Source organism: Dryobates pubescens, chromosome 5 (assembly GCF_014839835.1).
Source record: "Dryobates pubescens isolate bDryPub1 chromosome 5, bDryPub1.pri, whole genome shotgun sequence".
NCBI lineage: Eukaryota > Metazoa > Chordata > Aves > Piciformes > Picidae > Dryobates > Dryobates pubescens.
In genome coordinates, this window is record NC_071616.1 from 18,838,283 (window position 1) to 18,862,029 (window position 23,747).

At 39.3% G+C, this 23,747-nt stretch overlaps 1 protein-coding gene across 1 annotated transcript in view; it reads left to right on the forward strand.

The window, feature by feature from the left end:
- MNAT1 (MNAT1 component of CDK activating kinase) overlaps positions 1-23,747 on the forward strand; it is a 127,718-nt gene that overhangs the window by 35,732 nt on the left and 68,239 nt on the right. Inside the window, exons 2-6 of the mRNA XM_009903730.2 lie at positions 2,596-2,748; positions 4,400-4,473; positions 13,467-13,570; positions 17,436-17,576; positions 21,040-21,165. Coding sequence (XP_009902032.1) covers positions 2,596-2,748; positions 4,400-4,473; positions 13,467-13,570; positions 17,436-17,576; positions 21,040-21,165 — 598 coding nt within the window. The remainder of the gene's footprint in view (positions 1-2,595; positions 2,749-4,399; positions 4,474-13,466; positions 13,571-17,435; positions 17,577-21,039; positions 21,166-23,747) is intronic.

Consider the following 23,747-nt stretch of genomic DNA (forward strand, 5'->3'; position numbering starts at 1 on the left):
ACCTTTGTCACATGTGTCACAGAGTTGTGAAGTCAGAGAGTGGGGAAGTTACAGAAGTAGTTTCATCTTTCACATCACAATTTTGTTATTTTTGTTTTATTTTTGAATTTTACAGTGCAACAAAAAAAATTTGTCAAGTCACATTTTGGAATCTTTATTGAAGACATGAAGTCATTTATTACAACTGTCATCTTTGAAATCTGCCTTCCTGTGGTTGGTGTAAGCTCTGACTTTAGCAGTCTTCAGCAAAACTAAGAGGAACTTGTTTGAGAGGGATTCAGGAGATGGCTTTTTTCCATGTGGAAATGTGTGACCAAACATGCCATTCCTGGGAAAGCAACTGTGGTTTGTGGGGGTGAGAATGACAGACCTGCTGGGCGGTAGGCTTGGGATCTAACTGTGTGTATTAAATCTATCCGGAGATGGAGAGGAGGCAGGATGTGGATAGAGTCCAGGTCTGCCCTTGACTTGTCCCATGTAACCCCTTTTGAATTCAGAAGGATTTATCTATGAATAAATATAAGGGTGGATGTGCATGAGTGAGTGAGAATGTAATCACCTGATGTGGGATTCCCATAGTGAGGTGTTGACTCATCTCTTTTTGTATGGAAAGCTATTTTCCAGCCTTAGAAACACACTGGTTCCAGTTTGGGAAGGCATTGTAACACTTCAATGAAGTGCTTTTCCAAGGGGATTTTTTTTGTCCAGTCCTGTATAAACTTGAAATGCCTTTGATTTAGGGAAGAAAGTGGAGGGTGGGGGGAAGTGGTTTCAGGTGCTGCTGTCTGTGCATAATATCTTGCACATGGAGACCCTGTTCTGTTGGTCCTTAGGCAACAATATGATTAAAAAACCCCAAACAACCAATGCAAACACCTGGATCCACCTGCCAAGTTCTGTAGCTCTACGCTCCCTCTTATAGAACTTAAAAACAGGAGAGAAGAAGGAGGATTTTTGTTTTGTTTTGTTTGCTGTGCTTTGGCTCCTGTGTTGAAGGAGCATAAATAGCACAAACTGTCAAAGTAAAGGAGATGGTAAAACTGTCCGTGTGCATTGGGCTGTTGCATGCATGGACAGGTTCAGGGAGAAAGGAGAAAACCCTTTCCCTGCCTGGCTGTCTCTCTTGCCTTTAGTGTTGCTTCTCCCATAGGGATGAGTGAAATAATTTTCATATGGGAGCCTAATTCTTGAGCTGATGTCCCAATAATTTCAGTATTTCAGGCCTAGTGTGCTAAAAGCTTTGATCATTCTCTTCCCAGATAAATTGTATTTAAATGTGCCTGGTTTTCTAGCTAAAGGAGTTCTAGAGCAGGAGACTGTCTCTGTAGATTCAAGATTTGCTCTTTAACATTGGCAGCTGCTGTGCAGGATGCATTTTGAAACTGTAATTCTCCTTGTGTTAACAACAACAACAAAATTGCCCCCTTCTTTTTTTTTTTAAATTGTAAGATACAATGGCATTTGTTCTGCACTTTCTAATATTGGAAACAGAAGCTGGGTGAAACTGGTTGGCTCTAGCTAGCTCTGCCTCTGTAAGTACTAGAACCAGTTGAGTTGGGGGGAAGGTCAACAGAGTGAAGGTTTAAGATACTTTGCAACCATGTCAGTGTTGTTTCTCTTAACTTGTTCAGCTTCTAGGTTTATGAAGGTACAATGCAGCTTAGCCCTTCATGTACAACTGTTTTGGCTTTGATAGAGCAAAGCTATAAATAGGTACACTTTGCCTCCCCAGCAGTAGGAAATGACTGCAGCAGGTGTTGTCCTCTGCTAGAAATTTGTGCATTATTAGTACTCACATACTTTTCTTTAAAAATTGGATTTTGTGTTGTGTGTTCTTCCTTTATTAAATGCCAGCTGACTGGTCAGCAAGCATCTTGTTAAAATCTGAAAATAAGACCAAAAAAACCCAACCAACCAAAAACCAGAATGGCATTTTTGGGTTTACTTATGTGCGACGTCTGTGTAAAGTGTGTGTTATCCTGTGCCTTTTAAAAAACATTAACAGAAGGCACAGGAGACCTGCATACTGCTGGTTGCTGATTAGAATGGTGTTTTGATTCTTTTAGGGTGGAGTTTAGCTCAGGTTTGTTCAGCAGTTCCTCTGTGGTAGTGGTAGTTAGATGCTTGCAGAGCTGTGGACAGAATTTATATCCCTGCTTGTGCTGACCAGTACTTTGCACTGTCAATAGCATCAAAAAGAAAAAGCCCAGAGCTTGTTGCGTGGAGTAATGCTCGGAGTAAATAAGGATGTTGCAATCTGGTCCATGCAAAATGAGTTTGGTGTCAATGAACAAGCTTCCCCTTGACACAAACCCCATCATTGTGTTTGGATGAGCTTTGAGTCTCAGCAAAGAGGCTGAATTGTTGGGGCTGGGAGATTAAATACATTTGTGCTGCTGAAATTGTTTCATTATAGTCACGGTGGAGAGCCCCTGCCTCCTTGTCACTGTTGGGTGCTGAAGAAATAGTGAAATCAAGGGGAGATGTGCTGTGTGCTTACAGAGTGTGTGAAAGCAGCAAACAAGAGGGGCGATCCTGTGTTTCAGTTGCTAGTTATCATACATCTGCCTTTACACCCCTTCCTGTCTCCTGCAGATGCGAGAGTTGTGTGGAGCTGCTGTTTGTGAGGGGTGCTGGGAACTGCCACGAGTGCAATACTCCCCTGCGGAAGAGTAACTTCAGGGTACAGCTCTTCGAGGATCCTGCTGTTGACAAGGAAGTGGAAATTCGTAAGAAAGTGCTGAAAATGTGAGTGTCACCAGTTAAAAGAGCAGAAGGTGGATGTATTTCATGAATCACCAGTTTAAAATAATTGACTTACCCCTCCAGTACTACAGAGCAGATAATTTAATTTTCTGTAAAGTGACAACCCCTGAAACTTGACTGCGTTTAATGTGGAGGGAATTCAGAGAATCTGATTTTATGCAACAACTGAGGGCTGAATTCTCCATTTAGCCTCGGGGGATTCCTGCTTACCATTAGAAATTGTTGGGTGTTTCTCTGTGGCTTCCCTTGGCAAAGACTTACCTCCTAAATGGAGATGATTAGATATTGAGGACCACAGCTGCTTTCCCTTTGAGGGGGGTGAACATGGGAGTGGAGCAAGAAAACAGGACTTTGATTGTTTTGTTCCCTAGAGACCTGTTCTGAGAGCTGAAGGCTAGTTCTCTCCAAAATGAAAATGGACAGAAGAGAAGCTATGTTCACATTGTTTTCTACTTCACACAGCAATTGTTAGTGAGGAAGTTTCCTTAGAAGTCTTGTGTTACTAGTCTCATGCAGATTTGAGAGCTCTTGGGACTGAGATAAATGAGGTCTAAAATTGTATCTGACTCCATGTGGCCAAGAATTGACATTTTATAAAGCAAAATAAGTGGGCCAGTTGATGATTTGGTAGAAGAGAGTCTGATGCAATGTACCAAACACCAAGAGGGTTGTGTGTGCAAAAATGGATGTGCAGGTAAACTGTAAGGTTGGCAGCCTTTATCTGAAACTTGAGTACAATACTGAATAAGTCATGTGATGTTGCTGAAGCGTGGGGAAATTGTGACTTTGAATACTGGGATTCTGATGTAGAAAACAATAATAATTGTCATGTTTGATTATAAAGCCTACTGAACTTAAACAAAAGTCAAACTGTAATGAATTCAACTTTGTTGTCTAAGCATGGGGTGAAGCACAGTTAGAGCAGATGAGGCTGTAAAATGCTTGGCCCACTTGGATTTGCCAGATTAATTTTTATCAGGCTGAAAAAAATGTCACCAAATTGGAATCTAGGATGAGTTCTCAGGATTAGATTTTGATCTACCTGGATGTCCTGTATCTTGGTCCATACAGCAGACAGAATTTTCATGGGAGGAAAGCCTGCATGTCTTGACTTTCAGAGGCTGTTCACATTCTAGCCAGTTGTCTCTTCATCTTTTTACTTTTTCCAGCTATCATGACTTGAATATATGATTTCTGAAATAGTTGTTATGAAATAAGATAATTGTGTGGGATTTTTGGTTTGCTGCTGACAGCCTTTTTGTTGTTGGCACAAGAAAGTCAAACTACTTTTTCTGATACTTCTAGAAAAGCTTTTATTGTGGCTGCTACTGTTGTCTTTGCCTTTGATAACAGTTTTCTCATGCTGAAGGGCTGACTTGGAACCTAGCCTCTGTGCTCCTGTTTACCTGTGACCTTGTAAAAGGAATTGGCAGAGAGCAGGCAAGGATAGCCCTGAATTATGCCAGGCTGACTCTGTTCCTTTGAAATGAACATTTCTGTCTATTTTAAAAGATGCTGTAACTTGGTCAGTTGTGGGAGCCACAAATCAAATAGCTAAATAAAAATTGGTCAATATTTGATATGCTTGCAGTAAGAGCCTTGTTGAATTGAAATTGCTTCTCTTCTCTCAAAGATACAATAAAAGAGAGGATGACTTCCCTAGTCTCCGTGAATATAATGATTTCCTGGAAGAAATAGAAGAAATTGGTAAGTATTAATGGTTGTGTTTTTGTATTGTTCTGCTCATGAGACCAAAGACTTTTATCTTCTGACTCAGCTGCCTATGAGAATGTCTGAGTTGAGTTGCTGTAATAGGATTTATCATGGTATCAGATGTTACCAATTTTTTTTTCTGTGCATTTTTGATCATATTTGCTGAACTGTAGGACATTGTTAAGTAAAACATTTTAGCTGCCAGAGAGAAAAAAAAACATCATTCAAAGAGGAAGTAGTACTTTATAGCTGGAAAAGAGACTTTTAGGGGACTGTCAGTGCTACACTGGGAAAGATTAAACAAAGAGAGGAGAAATTGAAATTTTCATTTTATGCTTCCATTAGCTTTATTTACCATGACAGAAGCCATATGGTGTCTTTCATCATTTTTTCTTCTGCAAGTACAGTAGTTGAAGCTTCTTTGAAGCTGATGACCTTACATACCACTATGGTAGCATTTTATGTTGCTGTGCAGAAGGAGAAGGTTTAGGAGCAAGCATTGATTTCTTTCTCTTCGGATTAGTTGAAGCAGAACTTTGCCCTTTGGTGAAGGGACTGTGTTATGAACAGAGCTGACTTTCTTTGTAGTCAGGGTAGCTTGTGATTTATGGTGTAATGATGGATTTTGCTTAGAAAAACAAGATGTGTTCATAGGGGTGACTCCTAGGTGGTTTGTTTCTTGGGTGTTATGAGCTGCTGAGACTTCTTCCATCCCGGAGGTAGAGGAGGTGTTCTAGAACAAGCAAGAGTGGCGATGAATGTGATTTGAAGAAAACCATGAAGTTGCTGCTCTCCTTTGGTTTCTCAAAGGAGCCCTTGCGCCTCTTCGCTTTGTGGTGTTTTGTAGAAATGTATCCAATCCACTTACTGCTGTGAGTAATGTTTTTGTTGGCATCAGAAGGCTGAGCCTGGAGAGCTAAATTGTGTGGCTGGGAAACACCAGGCACACTCATGGGCCCAAATATCTGGAGGAGACGATGTGGGTGTAGTTCTGTTTGTATATTATTTTGGATAGTGTGGGGGAAGGAGGGAGTGAGTAGAAAAAATGATTGCATCTTTGCCAGAGGATCCTGGAAGAATCTGTGTGCTCATGGAAAGGAAAATTACTTTCTGTAACATTAAATACAGGTTTCCCACTTAATGATGTTGCAGGGGTTTCAGCATCTGCAACAAAGGAGTTGAAGTTTTGCCTGAAATTGCCTTAACCTCACTGATTTGTGCATAACATTATGATTCCCCAGCCTTTGCTATTAGGTTGTTAAATTTCAAATGGTTCCAGACCTTGCTCTGGTGTAACATGGTTTAGAGGCAGCAGTAATTATGTCTGTTCTTCATAACTTTGTGAAGAGTGAATTTGTCAATAATTGTCTTGGCCCTGCAAACATGTCATGAAGAAGCCTGATAGACTTGTTAGGAATTGGAGTTGGTTGCCTGGAAGGGACACCTGAAATAATGAAAAGACTAGAAATTCTAACTACCTCCTCGTTTCTTCATGTAGCAGCCAGCGTAATGAGAGGACAGGAGAGCAGTCAGAAGGCTCTTAATTTTCACCGTCAAAGAGGTCATTTATGATCTATTAACTCCAGGCAGATCCAGAAGTGGGGAGGACAGGGTTAGATTCAAGAACACCACCTTAGGTCAGAATTCAAGCCCTGTTCTCCTTTCCTTGGTGACAAAGTCCATGGCATACATCTTGCGAAGCCCTTCCTTGCTTGCACTCCTGGGCAGAATTCTCCATCTGACTGTTGTCTGGTAGTCACACAGCGATAGTGTGACTCCTTCCAGTGTCTTTGCTGTGCATGTTGCGTGTGGCATGGCTGAACCAGGTGTTAAAGGTGTCTTTAACTCTATATGGTTACTTCACATTTTATTGCTGAGAATATTTATTTCATTGTTTTGTCAATTCCCTGTTTGTTAGTGCATGGAAAAGAACTGGACTGCAAAATGGAAAAGAAAGGGCATAGCCACACAGCACAAAGTTTTGCCTGTGGAGAGCCAAGATGTATATCATGTTGGCAGCAGCTTCTGGTGGTTGATCAAGCTGACAGGTTGGAGAGCTAGGAAGCAAGAGAACTGGATTTCCCCTTTACCTCCCCATCCCAAATTTTCAGTTTTCCTGTGAGAGAGTTCAAGTGCAGCTTTTCCATGATTTCTTTTTGCCAGTAAGTTTTTTTTCTTGTTGTTTGTTGTGAGGGATTAAATGAAGTAGTTGCTTGACAGAGAAAATGTAGACATCCTATATATTTCATGTGGCCCTGGCACAATTCTAATAGTTTCCCAAATGTTAGGGGTGGCTCCACCATCTGCAGCAATTGCACTGTCTTATTCCATTGATGACCTCACTTGAAAACACATTTTTCACCCTTCATATCAGGATTGCTACAGGCTTTTTCTATTTAAAGAAAAGAGTTGGGTGGGATAGCAAGAGTGTGAGAGGGGAAGGTCAAACAAACATTAGGGTAGTCACTTCTCAAGATTTCTATTATAAAAAACACATTTTTTGAAGTGGTGTAGAATGTAGCCACTAAATAATGCTTTGGGCTAAAATGTGTTATACAAGGCTTTAAATAGAAACCACATTTTAAAGTAAGTTTTCCCTAGAAGAAAAATCAGTTGGACAATTTGAGAACACTGTAAACACAGTTTGTTGCCATTAACGCTGGGGTTAAAACCTGCCTTTGGGAAAGGTGTGGACAAGATCATTCTGAGTAAGTCAGGTCTGTGCCCCTATGATGAGCAGGACAAGGTTAAACTTCAGGGCGTTGCCACAAGTTACAATCTCTGGCCATCCTGCACGTTTTCTTCTTCCCCAGAGTATCTATGTAGGCAGTTTTTCAAGAGCCAGTGTATAAGCTCTCCAGAGCAGGGCCTACCTCTCAGCATGCAGCTACACACTGCCTGGCACTATTCTCCTGACACCTGAATGAGGCCTCTAGGTGTTACCGCAACACAACTGTTAATTGTAATTATTGCTTCTTAAAAGCATTCAGTGCATTCAACTTGGAAGGAGGCTTCTGTATTTGTGCCCTTTGGATTCCTCCATCTCATTGCTTCTCCAAGACTTTATGCAATACTTGCTGCCTAATGATTTATCTTGCTCAGAACATTTATCTCACAAGTGATCCTTGGACAGAAGGGATTTTGGTATCTGTGATCACTTGTGGGTTGTGGTGTTTGTTTTGTATTTTTTTTTCTTCTTTTTTCCCTCCCTGTGTATGCATGAGGAAGGTATTGCTAGTCTTGACAATGGCAATTACTCAACAGGAAACTGAATAGCTTTATCAAAGATCCGTTTCAGTCACCTCATCTGATCAAAGATTTCAGTACTACACAGTTCCAGCCAAAATGAGCTTTCATAGACTGATGGGACTGGGTGATTTCAGTAATTCATTAGTATGCTAAGATATTTTTCTGGGAAATTATTTACCTAATAAAATAAAACAGAGGATAAACAAATAATTATTAATACCTACCTAGATTTTCGTGACATAGATCTGATTTTTCATAGAATGGCCTGGGTTGGAAGGGACCTTAAAGATCTCACCCCCCTGCTGTGGACAGGAATATCTCCTATTATGCCAGGTTGCTTAAGGCCCCATCCAGCTTGGCTTTGAACACTTCCAGGGTTGGAGCCTCCACAATCTCTCTGGGCAACTTGTTCCAGTGCCTCACCACCCTCACCTTTTCTTTGATTCTGATAATTATTTTCACAAAGAATGTTGGTTGCATCAGTAGCAAAAACACTAACAGAAAGTGCCATAGTAGCTTTGCACTTCTTAGGCAGGCTGAGGATGTGGTTTCATCTGCTTTTGCAATGCTCTGCCCAGAGCAGTTGCTCTTCTATCATTCCTGATCTCTAGCTGGTGATTTACGAAGATGATGATTAAGGAGCCTGTAGTAGGGTGGGAGAAATATTGTTTATAACAAATTAGTACTGCTAATGTTTAAATTTTCATCTGGCTTATGCCAGCAATGCAGCTCAAACACTATCAGCAGAATAATCATCTCTTGCCAGAGATGAAGTGTTCCCACTCTCTGAATAGCAAGTATTTTTTACACACTGGCATTGCTGTCCTTCAAGGAACTAGGAGAAGTCTCAGAATTTACAGTGTCTCAGACTAAAGCAGGGAGATTTTGATGGACTTAAAAGTCCTGCAGTGAAGTGACATTTGTTCATAGTTCTGCTTCTCTGGACAAATTATTGTGCCATGTAATTAAAATTTTCTCTTTTATAACTAGGAAAATATTTTTTTCCATTTGGTGTGGAATCACATAATAAATGTTGTTTTGAAAAGTAGCAAAAGTCTCCCTATAGAGGTTGAGTTTCAGAAGTAGGGAGTTTTACCTAAATAGAATGAAATGTTTGAGAAAAATACAATAGTCTTCCTGTTATACTTCAACAGATGTCTCAAGGCAAGTCGTTTTATAAACCAACCAATGTGAGATGAATAAGTAGATAAATAATTGTTGCATACAAAACAGCTTCTGTTTCTTTCCCCTGGAGGGTTTCAGGCCTCTTATATTGGCTTATTCTATATTTCAGCATAGACAAAAATAGGTCTGTCTTCTCTTTGAAACCTTTTCAAATGAGCCATCTGCTTTGCCAGTAATATTCAGATCTATACCAATATTTTTTCAGAGTACGTGTAGCATATAATTTTTTTTCCCCCCTCTTTCTGGTTCTTCTGTTTTTAAAATCCATTTGCTTCTTTTTTTTTAAAGGGAACATTTGAAAGAATTATATTTAAAATAAATCTCTGACAAAGCTTAAAGCAGACCAAATGAAAATGACACCCTGCATAGTCCTAGCTCTGTAAAAGGTGAAATGTTGAGTATAAGTAACTCTGTTCTTTGATTTGATACTTGCTGATTTTTAAATGGTAACTAATACATGGATGGAACAAGAGAGAAGGGAAAGAAATAATCTCTTAATTATGTTTTGTGGCCTAGTGCCCCTTACAAAATGGCCTTGACAGCTGTAATTGCAAGGATACAATGGCAGGAATTTGTATTCTCTGAATATTGATGAAAAGGCGTTTGAAATACATGGAAAAGCTGTTAGCAAACATGTACAGTGGTTTGGCTGGGTGATTGGCAACTGATCACGCACTGTCAGAGTTTACTTTGTTTTGCTGCTGGGGTTTTTATTGTAGGAGGGAAGGTATTTTCATTTTTATTAAAGGTCAGCTATTGACAATGATGTCAATATAAACATGAAATACCATTGCCACAAAATCTCACTTTTCAGTATTTTAAGTCTTGTTATGTGGATAGCTTAGTGTTGAGGAGCAGATAGTTTGGACCAAGATAATGTTCCTCTTTAATGACTATGAATTCAGTAGGAGAAATCTGCTCTGGTCTTTGAGGGTGCTGAAATTAGGAATCTGGTTGTTGGTGTGCCACCAGAGTAGAGCAAGATTGACAGAGCAGAATCAACATGAGCAGATCTTACCATTGAGAAGGTTTTACCTATGACTTGCTTCTTTTATAGCAGGAAACTGTCTTTCATCTTACTGTGAGTATATCAGTGGGCCTTTAAGGTTGCTGTAACAGTGGCTATTGAAAATTTCTTAAACACTGGTGCAGAAATTGCTCTCTTATATGGAAATATTAGTGCATTTTAAGTGGAAAAGTAAACCTGCTTTTGTATGCAGTTCTAGATACAGACAGACACCTGCTTGGACTTAAATTTTGCTTACTTTTCTCAGTATGAGTTTTAAATATCACAATTTTTGTTTTATGAACCTAGGTTGTGACTAGTTGAACCATTAAAGGTAACTGAGAAAGGAAAAAGACTGCATATTTCAGGCAGCAATAATTGCAAACCCTAGATCATCAGCTTATTGCTGGATTATTTTTAGAGAAATAAGCAAGATGTTCAGGAGCTCAAAGGCGTTTGGCATCTCGCTCCTCCTCTTGCACCTGAAGGTGGCATCTGGGCATCCCGCTAGCACAGCATGTCTCATGTGCTATTTCTTTCTTGTGTCGTCATTGAAGAGTTTAGAGAGCTGGTGTGTGGATTTAAGTTGTAGGAAGTGCTGACATTCCCATGCAGCTGCTGTCATTGCAGGGCCCTGGCCTTATTGTATGCCAGCATTTTCACATGACAATTCTTCTCTGCTGTAATACTCAAATATTAAGCTGCTTGTCATCAGGGAGTTGTAGGCGGGGAAATTAGAGGTTGAATTGCCATTGAAATGCTACAGACTAAAATAATGTGTTTTAATAAGGAAACGCTCCTATGACCAGAAAATGCATGTGTGTTGCAGTATGAAATTGGAAAATGTTACGTCTTTTGGAGAAGAAAAAAAAAGTAATTTTTTGAAATGAGTTACTTGCTTCCAAAAATCAAGAACAGTGTCCAGAATTTCCACCTGAGGTGAGATTGATACTACAGAAGGGAGATGCTGCATGTAGCTAAAGTAATGAGACAACTTCCATTCTCCTATCTGCTTTTTATTCCCCTGCTCATGATTCTTACAGGTGGGAGACATCTACTATAGGAAAGGCCCAGGAACAATAGAAAAGCTGGAAGGTTTTCAATCCTGGTGAAATGCTTAAGCCACAAAAACAGCCTATGTCTCTGATCACTTCTGTTGTGAGGAGGATGGGGTTGGGATGGAAGAGTTCAGCTGATTTAGGAGCCAGGCTGAATTAAAATGTCAGTCCTCTTGATGTTGCTTGCTATTTGGAAAAGGTGCGAAAAACGGTAAATGCAATGTTTTGTTTTGTTTAAGGTTGGGAATATCTTCAGGTTGGTCTTGCCTAGTGCTTTTTGCTGCAGTTTGCAGAAGGACTGAATACATTGGATAAGAATAAGATCATGTGGTGGCTCAGTACTCCTGGAAAGAGTATTCCTGTTTGTATTTATAAATTTATCTTCCCTTGCACTGTCTCTGGCACTTGCCTGACCCTCTCTTATTTGAGCCAGTTCAGGTTACTGGAGGGTTTCTGTTGACAGAAGTCCTGGAGTCAGAGCCTTTGCCTGGGAAGAGAGATATAAGAACAGAGCTACCACTTTTTGGCACTAGTGAGCTGCCATGTAGCAGTTTAGAACTGAGCTGTATCTACAACTCTGACATTTTGGACCTTCTCTGTTTTTTCTCCCCTGCCTCCATTTGCTCCTTGCTTTGATTTTTTGCAGTTTCCTTTGCTGTTCTCAACTGGTTTGCCAGTCCAGGCTATTCCTGGTTTGGTCTCTGGGAGCCTTCTGAAAGCTCATTCTTGCCGTGTTACTTGTGCAAAGGATAAAAGATGGGATATTTCTTAACCAAACCAAGATGTGTACTGTTCTGCTGAGTAACAACACAGACTTCACTCTTCTTTCAATATCTCTCTAGCAGCCTTATATAAATGACTTGGCAGTGGTGCATAGGCCTAAGGTTTATTTGAACCAGTCGCTGAGAACCTAGAAAGAGAGAACTGAACCAAAACCTTCCCAAGTTTTGGACTGACATTTCCGCTAGAACCTCCCCTCCTTTAGGGTCTCAATTAGCACAGTTGCTGTGCTGTTGTTTTCTTGCAAGGGATTTACCAATGGCAGTGCAGATTTCTTTGCTTCATTGTAAATTTACTGTAGCCACGTGACAAAGCTCTTTGAGACTTTTAACGCTGTTTGTTGGCAGTCTTCAGTAACTCTAATGCCATGGGCACGAGCCCAATGTCCACTCTGGATGGTGATCACCAAGCAACTTCCCAGTGATAATGGCTTTCAGTTGGAATTCACTTGACCCAAAATTGAACCAGTGACCTAGAGGTGAAGGGCTCATACATAGTATCAAATTACTAGTCATTCAAACCATCTACATCTTTCAAGCTGTTGATTATAAACTGTTCAATTTCTTGAGGTGTCTTCTGTGCCATGTGTAGATAATTGGGAATGCTGTGCTAAACTATGGAGCTTGCTGGCCAACCCTGCTTGCAGGGTCATAATTGTGTGATATATAGCCTGTCACTATGGAGAGATCAAAAGAATGTCCTTTAAACTGTTAATCTGGATACATCTATGGTTTCCTTATAATAAAGGTAATTGTACATTGGTATCTTTTATCAAGTAATGAGGGCTGTGGGACCCTCAAAACAAGAAAAAACATGGCTTCAGAGGAGGGCCACAAAAATGGTCATAGGGCTTGAGGACCTCTCCTGTGAAGACACTCAGAGAGAATTTGGGTCATTCAGCCTGGGGAAGAGAATGCTCTGAGGAGATCTTATTGTGGCATTGCAGTACCTGAAGGGGGCCCTGCAAGAAAGCTATTTACAAAGTCATAGGACCAAGGGACTATGGTTTTAAACTGGAGAAGGATAGATTTAGATTGGACATTAGGAATAAGTTCTTTACTATGAGAATGGTGGAACACTAGAAGAGGTTACCTAGGGAGGTGGTGGAGGCACCATTCCTTGAGACATTCAAAGTCAGGCTTGATGGGGCTCTGAGCAACCTGATCTAGTGAAGGATGTCCCTGCTTACTGCTTTGAGGTTGGGAAAGATGAGCTTTAAAGGCCCCTTCCAATCCAATAACTTCTATGATTCTATGAATTTGATCAGTCTCTGTAGTCTTTGTGCATTAGATAATCTTATGAAATGAAATTACTTAATTTCTAACACTTACATACGTATTTAGTCTAATTTTACCAGAATCATTGTGTTTTTAGCTGTGACTACCACTTGGAAACATCAACGTTTTACATAATAATATTATGAATACTTGTGTGTATCATTATCAGTATCACAAAATAGGATGCAAGACTCTAATTTTCATCTCCTACAGAAGCATAAATCTAAATGAGCTCTGCTGGCCTCTGTTGAAGTTTGTATTGATTTAGCAGATTGTATCTTGCTTTAGAGGGCATATTTAAATAAATTATGTTATTGTGGTGCTTATGTCTGGTGCTAGAAGGGAGAGAGAACATAAGAGTAGTATTTCCTTGTTGTAGTCATGCATGCTGACCTTATGCTTTTGCTTTCTGTCTTTCTAATGTTTATGCAGTATTTAACTTGACCAACAATGTGGATTTGGAGAACACCAAAAGGAAAATGGAGCTGTACCAGAAAGATAACAAGGAAGTAATTCAGAAAAATAAGCTAAAACTGGTTAGTTAACTTTTCCTCTCCCCTACAATTTTTATTCATTAGTTAAGGAATTAAAGGATTTTCAAGGTGGAGTACTTTCTGTAATGTCTTAAAACCAAGCCAGTGCTGAAGGTACAACGTAGACTTCACTTTGTGTTCAAAAACCATAATGCACTAATGTTCCGTGATAATGATCTTTAGTACCGTGTAAAGAGATGAAATTGATAGTTGAAATGTAGCTATGGTTTATTTTGGGACAGGCTTGAGAAGAGGGACAAGCAGTAGTAAAGTCTGCATCTAATACATCACCACCTCATGTGTGCTGGCAGTGTTGTTGGACAATATCCAGGAGAGACCAAGTTCATTCCTTTACCAGGACAATCATTCCTTTCTCATCCAAAGGAAAAAAAGGAATCCAGACACAGACATTTTGAAGCTCCCAGGAGAGAGCTGTAAAAGTAAGGGAAAGCACCGGTCTGGTTTATGCAAAATTTAAAATGAAAGATGTTGAAACAAACATTGAAACTTTTGTTCAAGAGCTGATAACAATAACATCAGAAGTATTGTATACATGATCTGTGTGCAAAACACATGGTTCTTTGAAGATCCATTCATTAAAATGTGGCTCAGATATCATTTTGTTCTTTAAAAATAAACTTGCAAGTGTTTCTTTCTGTAAGAAGAGTTTAATCTGTTAAATATTTTTTCAGTATAAAAATACACATTGTTACCGCTTCTTGAAGGAGTTACTGGTTCTGCCCAGAGTGTGACATAACAAGGTTTTGTGTTTGTATTCCAGTTGCACTAGGGACTTGCTTTCAAATCAGTAGGGGTGAAATCCTCACTCCCCTGAAGTCTGTGGCAAAACTCCCAGTGATTGCTTTAGCTCTAGGATTTCACAGGAGATTGGAATCTGAAAAATGTTTGTTTGAACCTCTTCCTTTTAAAGGCAAGGAAATTTCCCTAGGGTCCATCTCTGATCTGTTATCCTGCCTCTGACACTGTCCAATATCCTATACTTCAGAGCTTGAAGAGACCTGCTAAATATTTGGCTACATGTCTTATTTTACAATGTAGTTGCAACCTCTAGGGTCACAGTGAGGATGATGTGCTTAGCCTGCAGCCCACCTTCCATTCATGTATGTGACTCACAGGCAGCCTGTGCTCTGGCTGTGTGATCACACCAAGTCGTGTACAAATGCTCTGTACCCACCCAAGCCCTCTGGGCCTTCTGTTTTCTGTATGGGCTTGGTGTGGTAGAGGCTGTCTGGTGGGAGCTGGGCAAGCCTGCATGAATCCAGACTTACTGGAGATACGGAGACATTTCTTCTTTATTTCCTTTTCAGTGTTTGAAACAAACATTGAACATTTCTTTTTCAACAACTACAACGTAGTTAACAGACCTGACAGCTGCTGATACAAAAATTGCATGATCTTGCCCATACATTTACTTCTCTCCCAAAAGCTGAAAGGGTGCTTTCTCTCTAGCTCTTTTTGGCAGGTTTTGAAATATCTTTACTCCATACATTGTAAAAGGTGTCCTAATTTCTCATTTAAACTGCTTATGGTCCCTTCATTATTGGACTGGCATAAATTTTTCTATCCACTGTAATAGTTTGCTTCTGACAAATATAAATATCTGTAACTATCCTTCTTGGTGTTTTTGTTATGCTTTAGCTGTTGTAGCTTGAATTGTTGTTATGCAAACATAAGAGACCAGGATTGAATGCAGTGTTGTAGCTGAGATGTTAGCAGCCTCTTAGAAAAGAACACTGGTTTCCCAGCTCTACTGAAAGTACCTTGACGTGATCCTAAGACTGTTCTTCTCTTGCATCACTGTCAAAATCAGTAGCGGTCAAGTAGTGCATCATGTTTTCTCTTCTTTGGTTTCTAACTGATGAATCAGTGTCTCCAAAACTATGACCCTGTAAGTTATTTTGATCTCACTTTTCCTATTTCTGTCTTCCTAAGTATGTAATTGTTTCTTACACATCTAAATATCAAGTTACTGAACCAGTCATCTCAGGGTTTGAATAACTACTTGTTCTGTTGATCCAAGCCATAATTTTCATCTTTGTAGCCAATTCCTAATGACTTTACAGATTGGATGCAGGGCCATGCATCAACTTCAGTTAGACAAATTTGGAGCTCTTGGAGAAGGGATTCTTGAAGGGATTTTTTTTTTTTAATGTGTGTGTATATCTATGTATATGCTTTATAAATATAAAGCCTTGCATTCTGAATGGACCTCAGCTTTCCCCCATATGCCTTCTTCCTCATCTACTATTTTCCAGTTATAAGGTAACTTCTTATCTCCTACTCTGTCGCACGATGTTTACTTCTTCCCTTTGTCATCTTGGGTTTACTCTAGGCTTCACCATGATCATCTTTATTTCTTTACTTGGTGGGCCTGACAAAACGCTTGCTGCCTGTAGAACTCATCCCTCTCTTGTTTTACTGTTTTGTTTGGTCTTCCTTTCAGAGAGAATTTGATCCAATTTGTGATAGTTCTTCCTTTTTCCTGTAGTCTGATGTGGTTTAGGTTTGTACATCAGTTTACTTAATTCTTGACTACAATTTTTGTGGCTCTTCAGACTAATCTTTCAGCACTTTTCATCAAGTTTCATTCTGTTTCAGTCCAAATTCCAGGCAATCTCTAGACATAAATGTAGAAAAAGCCTGGAATGTCTTAGGGGCCCTGAAATCTTCAGTTCTGTTGACTGAACTAACTAGATCCCTAAATTCTCACAAATAATCTCAATTAGCAACTTGGGTATTTTCCTGTTTGTTGATTTCCTTTCATTAAATGCAAAGGGGATCCAGTTTCAGGGGGTTGCTAGTTAGTGACCAGATCTTCATGAGAGTCACTGCTAGTTATAAAAAAGAAAGCAGATTCTGTTGGCTCAGTGGCAGGTGATGAGATCTGTCAGCTCTTGCATCCAGGATTAACTAGGCCTCACTGGGACCCATTGGCTTGATTTGCCTGCTAAAGGGATGTTTTTCAGAATATTCCAGCTTGTATCATATAGCTGTGCTTTATGATACAACTTTTGGATAAGAACTAATTTTACTAAGCTCTTGGCTGCAATGATGTCTTTCTCAAACTGCTTCCATCAATTTTGATTGTCTTCTGTATAGCGTTTAATACTTTTATTATCCCTTGTCTCTGAGCCCTCTTTTTTTTCCTTCTCTCATTGTAATTATTAAATGCAGATTACTTAATAGTTTACTTCTCAAGAACAAAATCCTGAAATAAAAATGAATCACTTTTTACTAGTAATCTCTTTTCATCTTATGTCACACAACTGCAATCTAGGTTATAGGAAAAAAATAGTCATTTTTCTGGGAATGCAATGTTTTTACAGTTCATGGTTATATGTGTTTTAGCTTACAAGCTTCTATGTTAATAGTTACAGATTTGTAATTTCTTGTATTTCTTCTACACCACTGATAAGTGTGCACTGTACTTGCCACAGAAGATGCAGCTGATGGGGAGGGTGCTCAGGAGCAGTGTTAGGGGGTTATATTTTGGTTTCCCCCACCTACATTGCTTGAGAAGTAAGGTACAAAGTGGGGTTCGTTATAAGGTGAAGGTGTAAGGAAAAGCCTTTGTCATCCTCTTAACATTTAAAGAGCCAGGATTTAGGTAGTTACTGCCAACTGCACAGAGCAGCAAAGAAAAGCAAAGCTATCTCTTACTGAGAAAGTAGAATTGCCATTCTCAATCACCTTGAAGTTCTAACTAAAATTCTACCCTAAAAGTAGAGTTTGGCTGTTTTCTTATTGTTTGTTTCTCAAGTCCTTTTTACAGAAGTAGAGCTGTGGGCAAGCTCTTTCCACCCAAGGAGGAAGATTGCTACGAACCAATTTTTAATTTCCATTTCAGACACGAGAGCAGGAAGAGCTGGAGGAAGCTTTAGAGGTAGAGCGGCAGGAAAATGAGCAAAGGCGACTGCTCATACAGAAAGAAGAACAACTACAACAGATGTTGAAAAGAAAGAATAAGCAGGCACTCTTGGATGATCTGGTGAGTAACAAAACCAGAGCAAGCAGCAAGTACCTTGACATTGATCTCTACCATTTGTATATTTAATGCATCTATTCCTTCTTGTCCAAAATAGGTAGCTTTAACCATGATTGCGTATGTATTGCTATTAAAACATTTTAATAGTCTAAAAACAACAGAGTTGATTTTTAAAGGCTGAGGAGGGAAACTAGGCAATTCTACTTTGTGTCTCAATTTATGAAGTGGAACTGTCAACTTCAATTTGAACCAAAATTTATTTTGTAATACTAAAGGTTTATAAAACCTGCATTGAAATGTTTGTATAATGGCTTACAAAGTCTCTGGAAAAACAGCAGTTGTTAAACAAATCAACATTTCCTATGGTCTCTGAAATCCCTCTAATGCTGGCTGCAAATCTGATAATGAAGCTGATCATAAGTAAAATTGAATTGAGAAATGCAGCAAAAGCCAAGTTTAAGCAATAGCAGTGTAAAGAATTACATAAAAAAAAGATAACCCTATATCAGTGTGTGTTGGTGTTGTGCTAAACCAGACAAGGATTAAGTTCTGACTACAGTGACGCCAGTTGCAAGACTACTGACCTGACAGGATTGTGAGTGTAGAGGTGGGTGGGAAGCTGGTGTTTGACTGCTCAGTTTTGAGTTCTCTCTTGCATGCATCACCTGTGACATGGTAATTTTTTTCCCAAGAGTCCCTCGCCATGTTATTGGGCATCAAGAGAAAAATAAAGACCATCTTATTGTGTAGTTTGAGTAGAGATGCACATTTTTCGTCTTCCAATTTTACCTTTGCCGTTTAAATCCTAATGACTGAGGGAATTCAGTTTCTTATACATATTATTTATGGTATTACCACATTGAGTAAAGGTCTCAGTTGTTTACAAAAGTGTATGAGAGTCCTGCTCCATCTTCAAAGAGTTTGTAGTTGAGATAGTCCAGAAACAGGGAAAAAGGTGCAGAAATGGTTCAGCATTTGAAATGTCATGCAGCAGGCTCTGGTTCCTGGTCAACCTGGGGAGTGCAGTGAACTGTCCTTGACTGGCAGCAGGGAGGGGAAGGCCAGTATCACTTGCTGGTGAGGCGAGTGAGCCAGGCATGATGGGCAGCTCAGGCTCTGCCAGCTGCTGGAAGAGGAGTCAGGTGCTGTGTTTGGGCTTTTACCTTTTGCCTGTTTACTTCCCAGTACTAAATTAGGCAGATTTGATATTACTTTCATTATAAGTGACATCTTCTAGAATAAAACCTCTCACTTCTATAGCACCACACTTTGTTACAATTTAGTCTTGTAGTTTCCAATGCATTTTGCCTATCATTTGAAGAGTTGTGTTTGTGGTTTGTTTTGGGTTGTGGGTTGTTTTTTAACCTTCTAGACATGGCTGAGTAAAATATTAAAACACTTCCTTTATTTACTGTATAAACTCTCTCACATGTATGTAGAGGATTATAGATCTGCTCTTAGATGTCATCTTAACTCTTCAAGAGCCCATACTTTACCAGGCATGAGGAATATGTGCATTGCAGCATATAGCAGAAGCAGGTTTTCCCTGGCTCATGGCGTAGCCTGGAGTCAGGGAAAGGACAAGGTACCTTTAGAGACATCCTGTCCCCAATTTTACCAAAACCTCAGGGTTTCTGAGACAAATATTTCAGAAATTTGTACATATAAACAATATTTGTTCATACTGTTAGACAATTTGTTTTCCCATACAGAAAATTGTAGTATGGATAAATGCTTATAGGACTGGACCTTTCATGTGTGTTAATAGTTAACAGAAGGGCTATGTGCATATTCAAAAGGACAAACAATCACGGACATGATGGCCTGTTGGCACGGTGTGGGTTTCCCACAGTTGTGTAATCTGGTTGCTAGTCATTGTGAGAACTCTTGAGAAGTCAGTACGAAAACTGGCTACCTTCAGTTATTGAATTAGAAATGCAGTGACTGTTTAAGGAACATGAGAGGGCAAAATGAACCAGAAAACATTTCCCACTCATCCCTTCTCCCTCAGCATATTAAATCTGATGATTACAAGAATCCAGCATCATTTAACTCTGCTGACAGCTGGCAGCACATGCTGCTGTGTGATGGTTACAGACATGTACAACACTTTGAAGATGCAGACTGTAAACTGGTGCATCCGTGATCCAAATTTTTCTCCCGGTTGTACAGAAATTAGATGTCTCTTATCTACAATTTAAGTTTTTAACCTCTTCCCTCGTTCTGGTTAATCACAGATAATGTGCAGAGCATCCTGTGCTTAGGTTTCATATTTGTGACTCTGGACCAAAACTTGTTCTGTGAGGTTTTTGTGCTTTTAGTACTTTCAATCTAGTTGTAAGACAAAATGAGGGTACCAAGAAATAGAGAGGAAATAGGAGTGAAAACTGATATGAAAAGTCAGTCTACAGCATGAATGTTTTTCATGATCACTTTGGAAGAATTCTGTAGGAAATCATGTTCAGTCAGGCATCTCGTGGTGTTAAAACTTCCAGCTTCTTATCCTGAACTAAGTAAGTGAAAATCACAGGCAAGTTCAGTAAAGCTTTTTAGGTTTTGGGACTCATGAATATGGCTCATAGTTCAGTTCAGGTTCCATGAAACAGAAGTGCAAGCAATGTTTGAGTGCCTTAGGAATAAAATACTGTGCTAGAGTGGTCGGGGAAGAATCCAGCTGAACTTCCCTGCTTTCAACTTTGCAATCCTTCTAGCTAGGAAGTCTGAAGAATTTTGATGTGTGTGGGGATAGTTGTGTTGGTTTATTAGAACATTACTTGGGCAGTAATATTCTGACTCTTTCAAGAGCGCAGTCGCATATATGTATGTTAATAATTCTGTTCAGAGAGTTCAAGTAGTTCATTTGCTTAACTATTCTTTTTACTGCTTTTCATATATCTAAAAAAAGCCCTGGCTGGCTTCCCTAAAAATAAGTTGGCGAAGGAGAAAATAAATATGCTGTTGGTTGCACTTACAATGGTGCCATTGTGCAAAGCAGAGCGAGGATCGTTTCCAAACGGCCTTAGGTGAAATCTAATGGGAAACAATTTCAAACTGGTCTGAGTTCACTGGTAGAAAGAATGTGTCTTAGATAAACATCTGATCCAAGTTATACTACTTGGGATTATTCCTTCTCTGATTAAGTTCTAATTTTTATTTTTTTAAATTTTAATAAATATGGTTGCATTGGCCAGTTGGAATAAGGAGCCTGTTATATTGTCTTTAGTGTGGATTCTATAAAAATGGCTGTTTGCAGATTACTCTGATTTATGGAGTTGCTGCAGCTTTTTCTTATTACTGAAAATGATTGTTTTCTGTAAACTTTCTCATGGAGAGGTTACTAAGCCTTGCACCGCTCGGCTAGCAATGGCCTTTCAGACACGGCTTGCAGTTTTGAAGAATATGCAGTGGTAATTAATACTTGGGGCTTTTTATTTAGCTTTCAAATTTGTTCCTCCTATATTTACAGGAGAGCTCCAATCTTCCTGCTTCACTGCTTTTAGCTCAGCATAAGGACAGATCTACTCAGCTAGAAATGCAACTGGAAAAACCCAAACCTGTCAAACCAGTCACATTTTCCACTGGCATCAAAATGGTAAGACTTGCTTGCTTGGATTTGTTTTTTCTTTAATGCCTTTCAAAAGACCAAGGATTTTCGTATATAAAATGTAAAGGCTATCTAGACCTGTGTTACATATTATATGAAATAGATTGTTCTCTCTCAGTTAAACAAGCAACTAGGAATCAATCAAAGAATTTCATCATTCTTCTAGTGGGAATGTAAGACATACTTTCATTGCGTGTTTGTCAAAAACCAAGCTATACCTTTTTCCCTGAAAAATTGTGATTTCCTTGAATTGTTTTTGTCTTATTTGTGTACCAGTTCTGGAAGCTGAAATTTTGGAAGTTCAAGAATAGGCTGCACTTAATTCAGATTGACTTTAAACACTGAAATAGCCTGTGAGTATGAGACACAGAATTCAGAAAATGATGCTGGGTGGTTAAGGATGCTGTGTTTTCGTCGTTGTTTGACTCTGGGAAGCAGCAAGTACTCTTGCAAATGCATTATTGCTATGGTGACAGCTTGAAGATCTGTCAGCATTCACGTTCTTTATCAAGACATGGTACAAGTACAAGTGTGTGTGGAAACAAAGGTATGGGGGGGATGTCAGAGCTGGGAGCATGAGTTACTGATTTTCATTATTATTTTTTTTTTTTTTAACATTAATTGATTTCCTTTTTTGGTTCAAATTGCTGCAAGTTTTTTTAGACTTTGTATTTTAGAATTGAGATGGTAAACTTTGTCCTGAAAATAACCAATACTCTCCATCCTCCTCAACAAACCAAGAAGTCAGCAAAGCAAAAAAACCTTGCATCAGACTAGTCTCCCATCAATTAATCAATTTATTTTGTCAGGGACGTCTGTGCTGTGTTTATTATCCCCCAGAGTATTCACAATGTAGAAGCATTTCAAGCTTTTTTTTTTCCCCCCAAAATAGTGTCAGCTTTTGCAAAATTGTGCAGATTGTTTCCTTGTTTTCATGGAGTATAAACTGTATCTTTGTCCCTTTTCTTTTAAAAGCTAATAATCTGGGGGAGATTTATATGCTTCGTGAGACATTTTCTGTTTGTGTAAAAAAGCTTGTGGTCAGAAAATATTCATTGTTCTGTTTAAAAAACACTCTTAACCGAATTCTAACTTGACAAACAAAACCCCTCACCCTGACTGACCTTAGTCCTAGATTAAAAAAGAATAACTTTAAAAAACCCTCAAACAAATTTGGAATAGGTACAGTTAACAAAGTTAAGGATAGGAATGTTTGAAGTCGGTGAGCTCTGTTTATGGAAGATGGATTACATCAAGCAAAACAGATTTTACACTGATGAAATTACAGGTTTTGTTGAGAAAGATGAGTGTTCTCATATTTTCTTTATAGGGTACTTGATTTAGTTATTATGTAACCCTGATTTTCAGAATTGGATAGAAATTACATTACACAATAATAACAGCACTGAGATGCTGCACAATAAATGGATTAACTGGCTAACTTGTAATTGCTAAAGTAGTTGTTGGTTACCGCAGTCTGGGTAACCAACACAGCATGGGTACACATGTGGGTGTTCTGTTAGGACACAGTTCGGTGTTTGGAAGCAGATGTTGAACTACTGTGGATGACATGCAAGCTGGCAGTTTACAGGGCTGCTTTGACAAGCTGGGCTCATTTGAATGAAATGTGCTTTAATATGGCTAAATGCAAAATTATAAATAGAAGAGTAAATAACAGGCTCTGTGAAGAGGATTTGGAAGTTTAGCTAAACGAGTAAACCAATTTGACTCTTAGCCACAGCATATGTGTGAGGCAGCCTTAAGTATGGGAGTAGTACAGCAGCAAATAGGAGAGGACTTTGCCTTCTAAATGCAGTATTGGGGTTGGAGAGTTCTCCCAACAGCCTTTAGAATGCAAAAGTCAAAAAGATCACAAGGAGCCACAGAGGTTCATTCAAAGGGAGGAAAATGTCTCTTGCTGTGTTCTGCCTCTAGTTTGAGAAGGTTGAGATATGATTCAATTTACAGTATCTACCTCCTTAACACAGAACATGCCAAAACTGAAAGGGTCCAACAGTAAGTGTAGCAAGAACCAGCAAGCACAGTTAAACAGGGTCCATCTAGGAACTGAAGGAACAAGTAACACCTGAAGTTCACCATGTTCCACTGGTTAATTGGCCTCCCTGTTAAAACTGACTCTGGAATGTGATGAAATTGCTAATTCTTGATGTTTGATGCTTTCAGGTTGGAATGGGATGCATCTTGGAAAGTTACTGTAATCAATTGCAAATTGTTTGGCTCAGGGCAGAGTTGGCTTTGTAAAAAGCAATTCTGCTCATTGTACAGAATTTGATGTGATTGATGATCCATGAGAGTGCATTCAAGTGACAACAGAGGGTGAATTCCCACCTGGGCACTTACCTTATGACATGCTTATTTTCCAGCCTGAGTGTTTTTCTAAACACCTGAGGTGCTGGGTCTGTTTGTTTTGCATAGGTGTACACTTGAAATAGGTGGAGCTTTTGTGTCACTCCTCTTCAAGGGCAGCACTCTTTGTAGCTGCTTTAGCTTTGTTCCTCTCTAATCCAAGGGGTTCCCACCACATATTGGTGGGGGCTAGCTCTAGGGGA